Source organism: Hesperophylax consimilis, chromosome 26, assembly GCF_061612785.1.
Source record: "Hesperophylax consimilis isolate HC1 chromosome 26, BYU_Hcon_1.0, whole genome shotgun sequence".
NCBI classification, from domain to species: Eukaryota; Metazoa; Arthropoda; class Insecta; order Trichoptera; family Limnephilidae; genus Hesperophylax; species Hesperophylax consimilis.
In genome coordinates, this window is record NC_142861.1 from 17,702,264 (window position 1) to 17,716,897 (window position 14,634).

Here is a 14,634-nt window from a genome sequence, read left to right on the forward strand (position 1 = left end):
AATTCAAAGAAATGGCCGGTTTCAATTAAATGCTCGGCAATTGTCGATTTGTCAGGGTGATGATGGACACCGTAATGCTGTTCGAAACGTTGGCTAAGGAAGGAGGTAAGGTAACACGACATAATACCCCAAAAGTAAACCACTATAATTAGGTTGAAGTGTTTCAAAATTTGATTGTCGATTAGTGCCATTTTAAGTTGTTGACATTGAAACACTTTTTATTTTATCTATTTAATTCATGTATGTATATATAAACGTTTGTTATCGGTGCTGACATATTGCCCATCTCACTAGGTGTGAAACGTCTGTTAATGAGATGACAAGATTACAAGAGTGATTGTTCGACAAATTACAATTAAAAAAATTTTGTACCAGTTCAATTTACATTACAGTAAATAGCGATTCTCGGCCCTTTTTGCCTTTTGATCTGAAGTCAGATCGAAATTTTTTTATGTTTTTGCCGACGCCTCACGGAATACGATACTGCTCCGAAAAAAACGACTTTGGGGTTTAAAATTTCGGAAAATATTGTAGACAAAAGGTTTGGTAACGTTAAGAATCGGTCGCAATTAATACTATCCATTGAAACTGCACCTCAATAACCTATTAAAGTTAGGCATTTCACAAAAAACCCGATAGAAATGCGTTTTTTGAAGCTATTGAAAAAAAATGTTTAGAAAAAATAATTATAATTTCATAGAACCGACTAGTGGCGGGATTTAAAATTTCGTTAAATTTATTCGGAATAATTTAAATGTCCATGGAATGTCGTTGCGTTTCAAATTTCTGGCGGTAGGGTGGAAAAGATGTAACTAACGTGGATTATTCAAGTTGTTTCAAATCACCGATGTTCTTTGTAGATCAAAAGCTGAAACATGACCACTATGCTGAACAGCTGATCACAATTTTATCAACTACTGATATGGGATGAGAATTGGCGTTTAACGTGGACCGTTTAAATGTCCATAAATCAAAATGGCACTGATCTTCGACTTGATTGTCACCGTGTGATAGAGTTAGAAATAACATAAAAAATGCGTATATTACACACATGTTATAATTATTCTTCTCACACTGAGCAGATTACTTCATACTTTATTGAAATATTGTTACATATTTAAATTAAAATTTCACGGTTGTTTTTTGATTTTAATGTTGCCAGTTCACATAATCTGGAACTTAGAAGCTAATGAAGTAGAAACTTGTAATAATATATTTACACCGCCATCAAATTATCTCTGTCTGAGGAAATATCAGGAACCATAGATAAATACAATATAATTTTTTTTTTTCAATAAAATTGAAAACCAATGTTTCTCCACTATTAGCATAATTAAGCTGATGTGACATAAATATAATATTTTTTGGCATGCTTGACAATAATTTAGCTATATGTCTTTAAAAATAAATTTAAATATTTAAACACTTTCCAGGCCGCGAATTTGCACGCGTGCAAAGCGTATCCGGCCGCGTCCGAATGCGGTTCGTGACACAGTTATCGCCCGACTGGTCGGATTCTTTTAAGTAAACATTCCCCATCTGACCGGGGTTTTGGCACATATTCAATAATTCACATTTACATAACCATTTTTTAATTTTTTAATTGAGGTTATTCTTTTGGAATGTGTTGGAATGATTCTTTATTATTATTATATTTTAAATAAAGCAACGCATTTTGTAATTAAAAATAGTTTTTATTTACGGAAAAATGCAATCTAAAAATGAAAAAAAATATTATACTATAATATGTACTGACATGATTTATACAGTAAAATATTGTTGTGTGGAATTTTTTGATTCATTCTGGCAGGCAAAGGGGAACATCGCAGTCAGGACAGTAAAAAAACTGTGTCTTTTTGTCCTCTCTGCCAGTTTCCTTCTTGATGCGCTCTGCGCACACCCTACATATTCTTGAACAAACTGCTCTACCCAGAAACTACCCAAATCAATAATTGCATCGTCACAAACATCAAAGTCGATATTGGAATCATCATCATAGACCAGAGCTTCAATTTCAGTTAAATTCAATCAATGGTTTCTTTGTTTAGCCATTATCGCGTTAAAAGTTGCACACACCTAGCTTGCGCAACAACTGAAGCACTTGAACTCTCGCCGTATAAAAACTGTTTGTTATACAGCAACGATTTTAGGAGTGTGTGTGATTTATGAATCCCACTTGACTCTTGCAAACCAAACACGAACACAGTTCAGACTCGGCCGATTAGCCGAAAATATCTACAGTTTGTACTCGGCCGGATGAGGATAGAAGGTGAGTAAAGTGCCGGCCAACTGAAAAAAAGCGCATACTGAACAGGGTCCGGGCATGGCCTGGAAAGTGTTAAGTTTTGTCAATACTGACAAGAAATTTTATGGAAATATAATTCTAATAATCGTGCAGTAATAATAAATTGACCTGAGAGAGTAACTAAGTACCAAGATATATTCATGACCTGTTAAACGCCAATCCTATGTCTGTTTAAACTTTCTATCAAATTGTAATAAGCTGACAAGCATGACAGCATGACAGCCATGCTTTTCTGATGATCACTATTTGTTCAAAAGCTAAAATGAACCTAGAATCGACGGTTAACGAGGATTTTCAAATATAAATAAAAACAAAATGGCGTTAATTGGCCATTTGATGACAATGTTACATTTGAATTTTTCTGTAACACCCCAACCAACCTATGAACCACTTTCAACTCAATGATAAATATAATGACAGCGATGTGTTTGACTTTACACCATAATATAACATTAGGACAGATGTAATGGTGTATTCCATACCCCTAAGTAAAATGATAGTCCATCACCTGAAAAATAATTATGTTGAATTTGATAGGCGGCACATATGGAAAATCTTCAACCAAAATCACCACAATATAATAGCAACACATCAACATAAACCACAAAGTATGGATGATAACTTCAGGATTCTTTCAAATAAAACTTTAATTTTAGAATCATTCAAAAGTTCACAAATCTCAGATAAAACAACAATTGGAAGGCGCTATGCAATGACGTTACAATACATTTAGATGCGTTGAAGAGATCTCAAAGTGGCAAGCAAAGAAACGCTAATCGTCATGTGCTTTTGATTTGGTAGTTTTAGTACCAAACTATCATGCATCGCGTAAGTTCGTGTGCTACCTCTAACTAAATTGCATAAAAAGTGCCAAAATGCACTTCGTGACATGAGAAAATGTTAAACTTAATTCGTAAAAACATGCAATCTTTTCCTGAAAGTTTTCAGCACCATTAGAGAAAGTGAGATAACGAACCTAGTACCACATAGGAAAACCTATACAGCATTCCGTATTCATCTTAGTGTAAGCGAGTAAGCGTATATTGTCATCTGAGTCACACCAGTGGTGTAGAATTTAGTATTTGACGCAACTTTTAAACAGAAACACACAGCCTGATTCAGATATTCTTTGAATGTCTATCTTTGTTGTAAATGAACAACCTTTGAAATAAGAATTTACTGGAAACATAAGAGTGTTTCTTATTTGACGTCATTGGTGCTATGTGATAAAATGTCATATTAACCCTCTCGCACAGGAGGGAGATAACATACTTCCCCTAAACGAGAGTTCAGTGCGATATTGTTTATTGTTTTTACATCACTCTCTTACAGAAAAGTCTAATTTACCCGGCCATCTAACTATATAATAAAATCCAGAAAGGAATTACAGCGATTGAAAGTAAGCATAATTTTAAAAGGAAAATAAGGAAGTAACTATGTTTGAAACATGCTGTATGCAAGAAATGCATGTATGTGAACACTGTATTCATGTGAACTCTGGCTGTAATAACTAGAATATTTGCCACTACTTGTAAACCTATATACTAAACAACCGATCTACAAACACCGGTGGCTGGATAACTCATCAATACACACACACCTTTAAAAAGTGATATAAAAGTCATAAAATATGATGAAACTAGGTTAAATAGGTTACGTAGGTAGTTTTATTTTATCGCTTTTCATTACTTTATATCACCTTTTAAAGGTATGTTGAATTGTCATTGTGTTGAGTTATCACGTAACCATAAATACCATTGTCATTATTAACCTTTTCAACGCTGTCTATCCCGTCACGCGGCACGTTTTGACACAGTGTACATGTTTTAGTGATATTTCATGGATCACATATGCGACACCCGCATCAATAAGTTGCTTTATAACACCGCTATATCCAATTGTTATTTTATCAGCATCGCAAGTAATATGAAAACCACAGGATGGATATCCAACTCTCAACCTTTCAAAACATAAATCCAGCATTATGAACTTTTCTCTGGTTGCGTGCAAAGCGTGCTAAAATGAATTGAAAAAAAAAATCCTCTGCTAATAGCGGCAATGTTAATACTGACTTGTCGCGCTGGATGCGGCGCTGTTGGTGGACGGGGGTTTTACGACGCTGGTCGTGCTTTTGACGCTAGCACCGCGGCCGAGAAGGGGCGCACTTTCCTGCGGGGAGGCGTTGGTTGCTTCGATGGATTCGTCATCGATACTGCTGGCGGTGGTGAGTTCTGCCTCGGCACGTTTCAAGATCTAGAGAAAGAGTAAGAATAATAATAATTTATTTTTTTAAAATTCTAATACAATTTTTTTTTATATGAAAAAAATATTGGGACAGTAAAATAATTTCTGTTTTAAGACCCAGAACAATTTTGGCAGATATTTCTCATGCTATCTCATTATTCATTAAAATTCATGCATTTTGTATCAGGGTGAGATGTATGATTTAACTTCACCATGAAAGAGTAAGGGTATACACGTATATTTTTAAATACTAAGACAAACTTTTATTTGAGATGATTTGATTTTGAGGTGACTGATTATATTATGCGTTGGTACATTGTCCTTTGCTACTGTAGCAGGTGGCGATCATTGCCTTCAATAACATTGCGCGATTGAATATTGCTGACGAGGGCAGTATATCACGTGAAATCCTTACCCTCAGACTCATGGAGAGTATGATCTTGGTATCGGGGCCGGCCCGGTGCAGCGCCATGGGTTGTCTATCCACCATCAGCTCCGGCTTGTCCAGCAGGGCTGTCAGATTATAATCCAGCATGCCAATCTGGTTTCCCGTCTTCTGGTCCATAACCTAAAAATAAATACATAGACTAATTAATATTATATATTTGACGGTAATGGACAGAAACAGTCTGTCGAGACAGTCGAGAAAAAAGGGAGCTGCGATCATTTAAAACTGGATTAAACGGCAACAAGTTGATTTGAAGAAGACAAGTTAGCCTCTCAGAAATTGGGTGTACTGTACAGGGCATGCAGATACTTTAATAGTACACAACTAGAACATTATAACATTTTAATATGAAGATGTTAACAAAAAACTTAAAACATTTCGACTTGAAATGTTCATAATTTTAAGAAATTCGATATTTAGAAAACACATTTCTTTTGTTAGGAAATTAGTAAAAAAAACTGTCACTTTACTTTTAATGCTGTTTATACAATGAAAAAATTCATATAATTTTTCAACTTTCAACGGAAAAATCCCGCTAATTTGTAATGATTTGGCTATTTTTAGGATTTTAACAATTGGAATCAAGTTTACATAAACTGAGAAGAATAATTATTTCTCTTCCTACGGTGAACAAGAAATCACATGTCTCTGCATTATAAAAAAATACTTTTAAAATGTATCAAAGTGACTCTAATGGAATATGATTGTGGCAAGTAATGTCCTTCTGAAGGATGAAGGGTTAAAATATTGTCAGGTTATTCGAAACCCAGGAATATTTGTTTTATTTTTTAAAAGAGCATTGTTTGTACCATAGTTTTCGAAACGTGTTATTTAACAAAATGTCTTGATAGTCGAATGAATAAGTTTTTTGTTGGCATAAGATAAAAATACAGGTTGGTACAAAATAACACGTGGAAATAGTAATAAATGAAGTGTTTGTTGCCTTGATGTGTAGAGTGTCATTCTCGGGGTTGCCGACGAGGAAGGTGTACCCGATTTCCAGCACAGGGTCGCCGGTTCTCATCTGCACGGCCGTGTTCTCTGTCTTCTTGCCCATGTTGATCACCAGATAGGGGTCTGGCTTCGATTGCGGCCGAGCATTCTAAAAAAAAAAAAAAACAATTTTCCTCAATTAACGACCGCTAAGAACTTCTGACCCAAATAACAGTACCCAGTAAAACCAGAGGATTTGGGTTTGAGTTCCAGTTGCAACGATTATCTTTTCGGTGTCTTATTATAATTTTTTTAATTTCTTACATTTTCAATGATTAAATAGTACAATGCGGTTTAAAATTCAGTAGGATGTTAATAATTTCGTTTGTGCATCACACAAATTCTGGAACTGAAATTTGATTTTTTTTTAACACTAGCTCCACACAGGAGGCTCTGAGAAAAATAATTTCCCTCATGTCTTTTTAGGGAAATAAAGGAAAAAAAGTTCTGGGAAGGAAACTGGGGTCAGTGTGTCCAGGAGTGACGGATGTATGAATCCATTTCTCCGACTGCGATGGGTCGATAGAGTCCTTCTGAAGAAGGTAAAGGATCTCCATCAACCAGTGTTTCCCGATGCGTCCCGCCATGCAGTAGGTGGGCAGATGCATCCACCGCCAAGATCTGGACAAACCTCACCCCATGTACCCGGGCACTCTTGCTAATTCACCAAATGTAGCGAACCACCAGCAGAGGTGTTGGTTATCCAATAAATGGCTCCGGGGACGGCGGTACCCATACCCATCTCCCAAATTGTGAAATTTGAATTTAAGTGTCATTTCATGGGTCTTTGCTAGTAATTTAATAATAATTATAAATACAATAAGAAAGTAGCTCTAATATTATGTTTTAAACACTGTTGTAAAAATGAACTTACGGGTAGGTTTTTACAGGAATCAATAAATATTGTCAATAGGGCGGTGCTCATTCCAGAAACTCGGAGAAGTTGGGTCTCTTCAATAGCCTAAAAATAAGTAAAATTATTGAGAAATATATATTCACATAAAACTATTTTACTATTTAAGGGTGCTTATAAACAGGACAAAATTACTGCGAGCCGAGCCACGAATTACGGGAAAGGAACAACGCAACCGCAAGCGGCGCTTTGCGCCCGTGCCTTTCCCATCATTCGCGGCTCGGCTCGCGGAAATTTTATCCTGTTTATACGTAGCATAATATTTCACAAGATATCCAATGCTAAATTGTTGGCTGTTGAAGTGGCAGGAGAACCCAATTGGATTATGTTTGAAGGCGAGATATTTTATGAAAAGGGTTATGGTTCAGAGATAAATCAATCGCTAGAATAAAGTAATACATAGAGGAATACTTTTTAAATAAAAATGAAAAATAAGATTCTTCAAATATTTTAACCACTAGGCAGTACTGTAAACGTCCATAAAAAAAATATGATCCTGAAAATAGGGTCCCGGTAAGAGAAAATGGATATATATTACAAAAAATTTGGTTTTCACCTAAATTAAAAACTATCTTAAAATTTTGGAATTTCGTTATTTATCTCTTTTACTATCATGTAGAATCGCCCCCCGAAGTTAGCGCGCTTTACCCCTTGACACCCTGTATATGTATTTTTTAACAAAGTTTATTTTTTATAATACTTATGAATGCAATTAAAAAAAAAAAATAATAATAAAAAAGTAAAATAAAACACTTCTCTCAAAAACTAACTTTCTTATTGGTTAATTTATATTTATCAAAAAGTGGCGCTATATAAATTATCCATTTATTATTATTATTATTCAATAAGAAAAAACATTGTTCAAACACAGGGATAGTAAATACTTGTGATTGAATAAAATTGGGAGGGCAGATAGTAGAATAATGGATATGTTACTGAGAACTTACACTTTTTAGGTCTCCCATGAGGCAGCTCAGTTTGTACCAGGTGAGGCGAACATGGACCATTCCATGCTTAGCTTGTTCCAAAGTCAGCCACTGGAAAAATATGGTTGGTAAATGTGAAATATTTGTAATATTTTATATTCTAAACTTCCATAATGGCACTGAAGTATATTCTAGACATCCTTAACCTGTTAACCGGGCGGGACGTATAAATACATGTTGCGCCCTGGAACGAGCGGGACGTATATTTCCGAACATATCACACGGAAATTGAGTTTGTAATTTTTACATATTTAAATTTTTGAAACTCAATATTTCTCTTTTATCTGTGTGCTTTTATTTATTGTTCTGTAATTATAACCTTTTTTATATTTTTTGTAATTTTTATAATTGTTTGTAAATATTCTATTTTTTTAATTCGGTGTTTTCACTTTTTTTGATGCATAAATAAAAAAAATATAAATATAAAATTAACGTCCACCGGGCGTGACGTATTGATACGTCCTAGTGAAGGAGTTCGCGCCCGTCATATGCTGCGTTATTCAAAACTGAACTCCCCGGTTAACAGGTTAATGGCACTGCAATGTATTCTAGACATCCATAATTCCATTGCAGTATATTCTAGTCATCCATAATGGCACTTCAGCATATTTTAGACATCCATGATGGCACTGCAGTATATTCTAGACATCTATGATGGCATTGCAGTATACTCTAGACATCCATAATGCCACTTCAGTATATTCAAGACATCCATAATGGCACTGCAGTATATTCTAGACATCCATAATGGCACTGCAGTATATGTGTTCTTAGTTTCCACCATAGCACTGGAGTGTTCTAAACTTCAACAATGGCATCGCATTTCTTAATTTTCTAACTTACATGATATCACTGCAGTATATCCTAGACATCCATAATGGCAATGCAATATATTCTAGTCATCCATAATGGCACTTCAGTATATTTTAGACATCCATAATGGCACTGCAGTATATTCTAGACATCCATGATGGTACTGCAGTATATTCTAGACATCTATGATGGCATTGCAGTATACTCTAGACATCCATAATGCCAGTTCAGTATATTCTAGACATCCATAATGGCACAAAAAACAGATTTTTTTTTTAAACATTGCCATCTGTTGGACGTAAAAGCAACATGCTCTATTGTTTCTCTATCTGCACAGACAGATTGAGCTGCAGCAAAGCGTGGCGGGGTACTGCTTGTAATATAATATTTTAATTTTCCTTTTCACAATCGGAATTACTCCTTGCTTCATCCAAATTCATATATCGTTTCATACATACTCTTCTGTTGTTATTATTATTAAGTAAGATACTTACAGAATCAATCTGTCCCTTCTTTGCCACGCTGCTAATTTCAACCGTACACCTAAAAGAACATTACACAAGATGTAATATTTAGTCATATAAATTGTAAAGCAATCAATAGAATGACGAGATCAATTACTAAACTACACATCAATAAATTAACAAAGATTATCGGATAGAAAAAGACTGAAGACAAATACTAAGAAGTAAAAGAAAATAAAAGTATAAAAAAGATTGGTAGATTTTTGGGTTGCAAGTTGCAAGTAGGCACTTATTATTTTTTTAAGAATTTACAGCAAGAACAGAACGAAAAATTTTTTTTTTTAGCTAAATACTTTTAGAGAAAAATCGATTGTAAAAAAATACCCAATCATGCAAGTGATTTGTGAAATACCTGCGGAAAAATGTGCTTGATTAAAAGAGGTGAAAGTTGGTGTGTATTAAAATTATTGCTAAAGATGTTTTGAAAGCTTGGTGAAGTGTTATATAATATATTGTATCGGTATTCATTTTAGAATGGCTTATAGGTTAGAATTCAGCCCTAATATCGGAGTTGAGTAAGTTGTATTTTGAACTGAATTCCAAAACCATTTTTCTGGACCAAATCGCTGGGAAATATCAGTCATGTGATAGAAGCAACCAAAAACGTGATTTGACTTAACCCTTCAAGCTAATTTCTTCACTTTTGGGAACGACTCATTTGGTCTCGTTGTGTCTACCTTCATAACTATCATGGTGAGAAATATGATTTAGACAGTGTTAGAAAGAGAAATCACCACACTTTATATTCAAATCTAGAAGTTAACCACAGAATAATTAAATGTGCACCTTTATGAAACTGAAGGCTCTGACAGCAATTTGAAAATACTTTGTGTATTTTTTATTACGTTATTACGTTTGTAATACATTTTTCTAATAAAATGCAGTAATTTTAGTTACAAAACACGTTTTGGATACATTCAGATATATTCCATTTATTTGGATTTTATTGCAAAGCAGAAATACTCCGAACTTCTGGCAGAATATGCCTGAGGCCTCAGGAGTTAAAGAATTTATATCTACTGTCGGGAAATTCTAAATGATTGACAGTCGCTCAATGTGACAGAAATTGCCTATTTAATGCTTCAATGTCGCAAGCAGAAAATCCAGTTTATGTTATAGCAAACGAAAATAATTCAGAGAAAAATATTGTCAATGGTCCAAAATTGGATACATTATAACAAGGGGGAAGCCGCGCAGATTATACTTGTAACCAATTGGCACCATTGTTGTCATTTATTTTAGAGAATGATTTTGAACAACCAAAGAAAATCCATTTCCGTTGTATGAAATATTTGTAGCCTAATGTATGATTTGAGTTTTTCATTGGCCAAAAATACAATTGTGATTTAGTTTTGGGGTATTATGCCGTGTCGCGCTCTCTACTTTAGCCAATGTATCGAAGAGCGTTGCGTTTGGAAACTATAACGCCATCCGAAATGTTGGCTAAAGAAGTAAGTAGCGCAACACGGCATAATATCCCAAAAATAAATCACGATAATATTTGTAGCCTAGTCTAAGTTTTGATTGAAAGTGTCACATAACCGATGTTATTTGCGCAACGAAAAAGTATTTTGATCTGTGTAAAATTATGAAGAAAACATTGTGCCTGTTGAGTGAGAGATTGGTATTGATATATTGGTGAAATTGTTATCAATTTACACTTTTTTAAAACAGATTTGTAGTTAAGTATTTAGTATTAGTCTTCCAATCTCTAGAGAGTTTTTCTCAGAACAAAAAGATTTAATTCGTAAAAATAGTACACACATGCACTCTGTTTTCTCCATTTGGTGCTGTGGCGAAACAGTATGATTGTTAGTCATCACCAATCATCAACCATTGTCTGTTCAATGCTGGGTGGAGGTGTCATATAGATGAATGGTTAATAAATATAATTTGTGCATTGATATTGTGAGAAAAATAAACCAGCCATAAGCCTTGCAAAGCGGTAATTTCTTTTTTTACAAAGCTTTGGTGTCTAAATATTTGGCAGTGTCTTCTGATAAATGTCGCCAGATGTCGTTTCATTGATTGTTTGAAGCGTGTAGTGGTGGTGGGTTCCTGGAAAAGGCGTCAGACTTTCAGGAAGAAAGGTAGTCTATACAAATTACAGAAGAATTTCAAGAAAGACTTGAAATATTTCAGAGAAGTTTGGTAAATTCGTAGAGATAGGAATACAAACTTGAAGAAAACGTGAAAATTAGTAAGTTAACCCAAAGACGTGATAAATTCATGAAGTAAACGCAAAGATGTGATACTTTCATGAAGATAAACTCAAAGATGTGATGCATCCATGAATAAATGTAAACCCAAGATGTGATACATTCATGAAGGTAAACACAAATATGTGATGCATCCATTAATGTATGTAAACCCAAGATGTGATACATTCATGAAGGTAAACACAAATATGTGATGCATCCATTAATGTATGTAAACCCAAGATGTGATACATTCATGAAGGTAAACACAAATATGTGATGCATCCATTAATGTATGTAAACCCAAGATGTGATACATTCATGAAGGTAAACACAAATATGTGATGCATCCATTAATGTATGTAAACCCAAGATGTGATACATTCATGAAGGTAAACACAAATATGTGATGCATCCATTAATGTATGTAAACCCAAGATGTGATACATTCATGAAGGTAAACACAAATATGTGATGCATCCATTAATGTATGTAAACCCAAGATGTGATACATTCATGAAGGTAAACACAAATATGTGATGCATCCATTAATGTATGTAAACCCAAGATGTGATACATTCATGAAGGTAAACACAAATATGTGATGCATCCATTAATGTATGTAAACCCAAGATGTGATACATTCATGAAGGTAAACACAAATATGTGATGCATCCATTAATGTATGTAAACCCAAGATGTGATACATTCATGAAGGTAAACACAAAAATGTGATGCATCCATCAATGTATGTAAACCCAAGATGTGATACATTCATGAAGGTAAACACAAAGATGTGATGCATTCGTGAATGTATGTAAACCCCAGATGTGATACATTCATGAAGGTAAACACAAATATGTGATGCATTCGTGAATGTATGTAAACCCAAGATGTGATACATTCATGAAGGTAAACACAAAGATGTGATGCATTAATGAAGGTAAACACAAATATGTGATGCATCCATTAATGTATGTAAACCCCAGATGTGATACATTCGTGGAGGTAAACACAAAGATGTGATGCATCCATCAATGTATGCAAACCCAAGATGTGATACATTCATGAAGGTAAACACAAAGATGTGATGCATCTATTAATGTATGTAAACCCAAGATGTGATACATTCATGAAGGTAAACACAAAGATGTGATGCATCAATTAATGCATGTAAACCCAAGATGTGATACATTCATGAAGGTAAAAACACAAAGATGTGATGCATCCATGAATGTATGTAAACCCAAGATGTGATACATTCATGAAGGTAAACACAAAGATGTGATGCATCCATGAATGTATGTAAAACCAAGATGTGATATATTCATGAAGGTAAACACAAAGATATTATGATACATTCACAAAGGTAAATACATAGATGAATGTATGTAAACTCAAAATGTGATACATTCATGAAGGTAAACACAAATTTGTGATACATTCATGATGACATACACAAATCTTGGTGAAAATATGAAAGATTCCCAAGGGTAGTGGAGTCAGGGGACTTTTTTGTGAAAGAGAGATTTAAAAGATATATTATTTATATTTTTGGAGCCGTAATGTACATTCTTGTATGACTCCACATACTGTAAAATCGGCTACAACAATATAAAAAAAATATTATTATTTCAATCTTATAAAAAAATGTCACCAAACATCATTACATACGAATAATCCACAAAGGTATACACAAAACTGACGGGAAATTGACAAACATAAAGCAAAAATGACATCACCAAACAAAAAGTGAAGAATTGTTATAGGTTATGATAGAATTATAATAATCCGACTCTCCGCACCTTCCTAGTGGGTCATCTTCACCGGTCCTGTCCCAGTCGAAGAGGCGAATGGACACGTGTGATGAAGCCATTACCTCCACCGCCGACTGTCGTGTCAGGTTAGGTCAGGTAAAGTTAGGTTATGTTCGCATACAAGACACAATGCACAACAGGTTAAAAGCCAAAATGATAACTGGACAAAGCAAATGTTTTAAACTGCTCAAAATAATTAAGTTACAAACAAATCATTAAAACATTACATTTTGTAAAAAATTTGTAATATGTCTGAAAAAGAAATTTGATATAGGATTAATTATTTGCAGTTAAAGAAAGAAAGAATATTACTCTTATTATTAGAGGCGTATTTTATTTCCTTGCATCAAATCTGTGTGCTGAAGCACTAAAAACTCTCTAACAGTGAGTTCTGGCATCATGAAAGTTGCAAACCTTAAAGAAACATAATTCTTCAAGTTGGTGAAATAAATTATAATGTGTTATATTTTGGCTTTTAATTCATGTAAATAAATATACAAAAAAGCACAAGACAGTTTTGTTAGTATTGGAAATAAAGCATGTGAAAAATATGTTCTAATAGAAATTTCACTTACTTAAATTATGCTATGTTATTAGTATAAAAAAATACAAAATTCTTCTCAGAACAGAAAAAATATGGTTTTTAAATAAATAATTCAAATTTACACATACAAGAACTCTTTTTTTTACTCATCATATGAAAAAAAAAAAAACATTCATCACAAAGTTACTACTGTTTATTTTTTCATACTTAAGCAAACACAATAATTAGTAATATTATTATTATTTATTATCAACAGGTTTTTTTCTATATTTCTCACGGTAGTTTTGGTTTCAATTCCTAACACTACAGAGAAAGAAGTTTTGATAGTAGCATTAAATAAATAATTCAGGCAATGCATACATAAAACCATAGATAATAGAAAAAGAGGGAAATATGGCATGGAACCGTTCTGACTGTCACTGAACTGCGAACAAACGGCATGGACTATCAAAATGGCTATGCAACGAAAGTTATGCGCTTGGGTGAACGATGTTTGTGCATGCGATTTCATACTAATAATGGTTCAAAGCCCATCTCCATTGTTTCTATTATCGATGCATAAAACTGTGAAATTATAATATGAATATGTAAAAATAATAATAAAATAAAGCTAAATAATAACAATAACAAACAAACTTTTATAGTAGAACCCGAAAGAGAACCATCGTAAGTCTTCAATTATGTTGTATCGACACGCTACATCGGAAATTTCTGGACCGCTCCTCTATGACGCACGCCTATAAAAACGGCACTCTGCCGTCGGCCAGGTAGTCTAAGTCTCAAACACAGTTCAGTCTAGTACTCAAATACAGCCAGTCAACACCTCACCGCGATCTTTATCTCTACCAC

The 14,634-nt window shown here is 34.0% G+C and overlaps 1 protein-coding gene across 1 annotated transcript in view; it reads right to left on the minus strand.

Moving 5' to 3' along the window:
* The window catches only part of Esyt2 (extended synaptotagmin-like protein 2), a 78,419-nt gene that overhangs the window by 15,076 nt on the left and 48,709 nt on the right, over window positions 1-14,634 (minus strand). Inside the window, exons 13-18 of the mRNA XM_089647202.1 lie at window positions 9,197-9,245; window positions 7,851-7,940; window positions 6,865-6,951; window positions 5,941-6,099; window positions 4,965-5,117; window positions 4,378-4,558 (exon numbers count right to left, since the gene is read on the minus strand). Coding sequence (XP_089503328.1) covers window positions 4,378-4,558; window positions 4,965-5,117; window positions 5,941-6,099; window positions 6,865-6,951; window positions 7,851-7,940; window positions 9,197-9,245 — 719 coding nt within the window. The remainder of the gene's footprint in view (window positions 1-4,377; window positions 4,559-4,964; window positions 5,118-5,940; window positions 6,100-6,864; window positions 6,952-7,850; window positions 7,941-9,196; window positions 9,246-14,634) is intronic.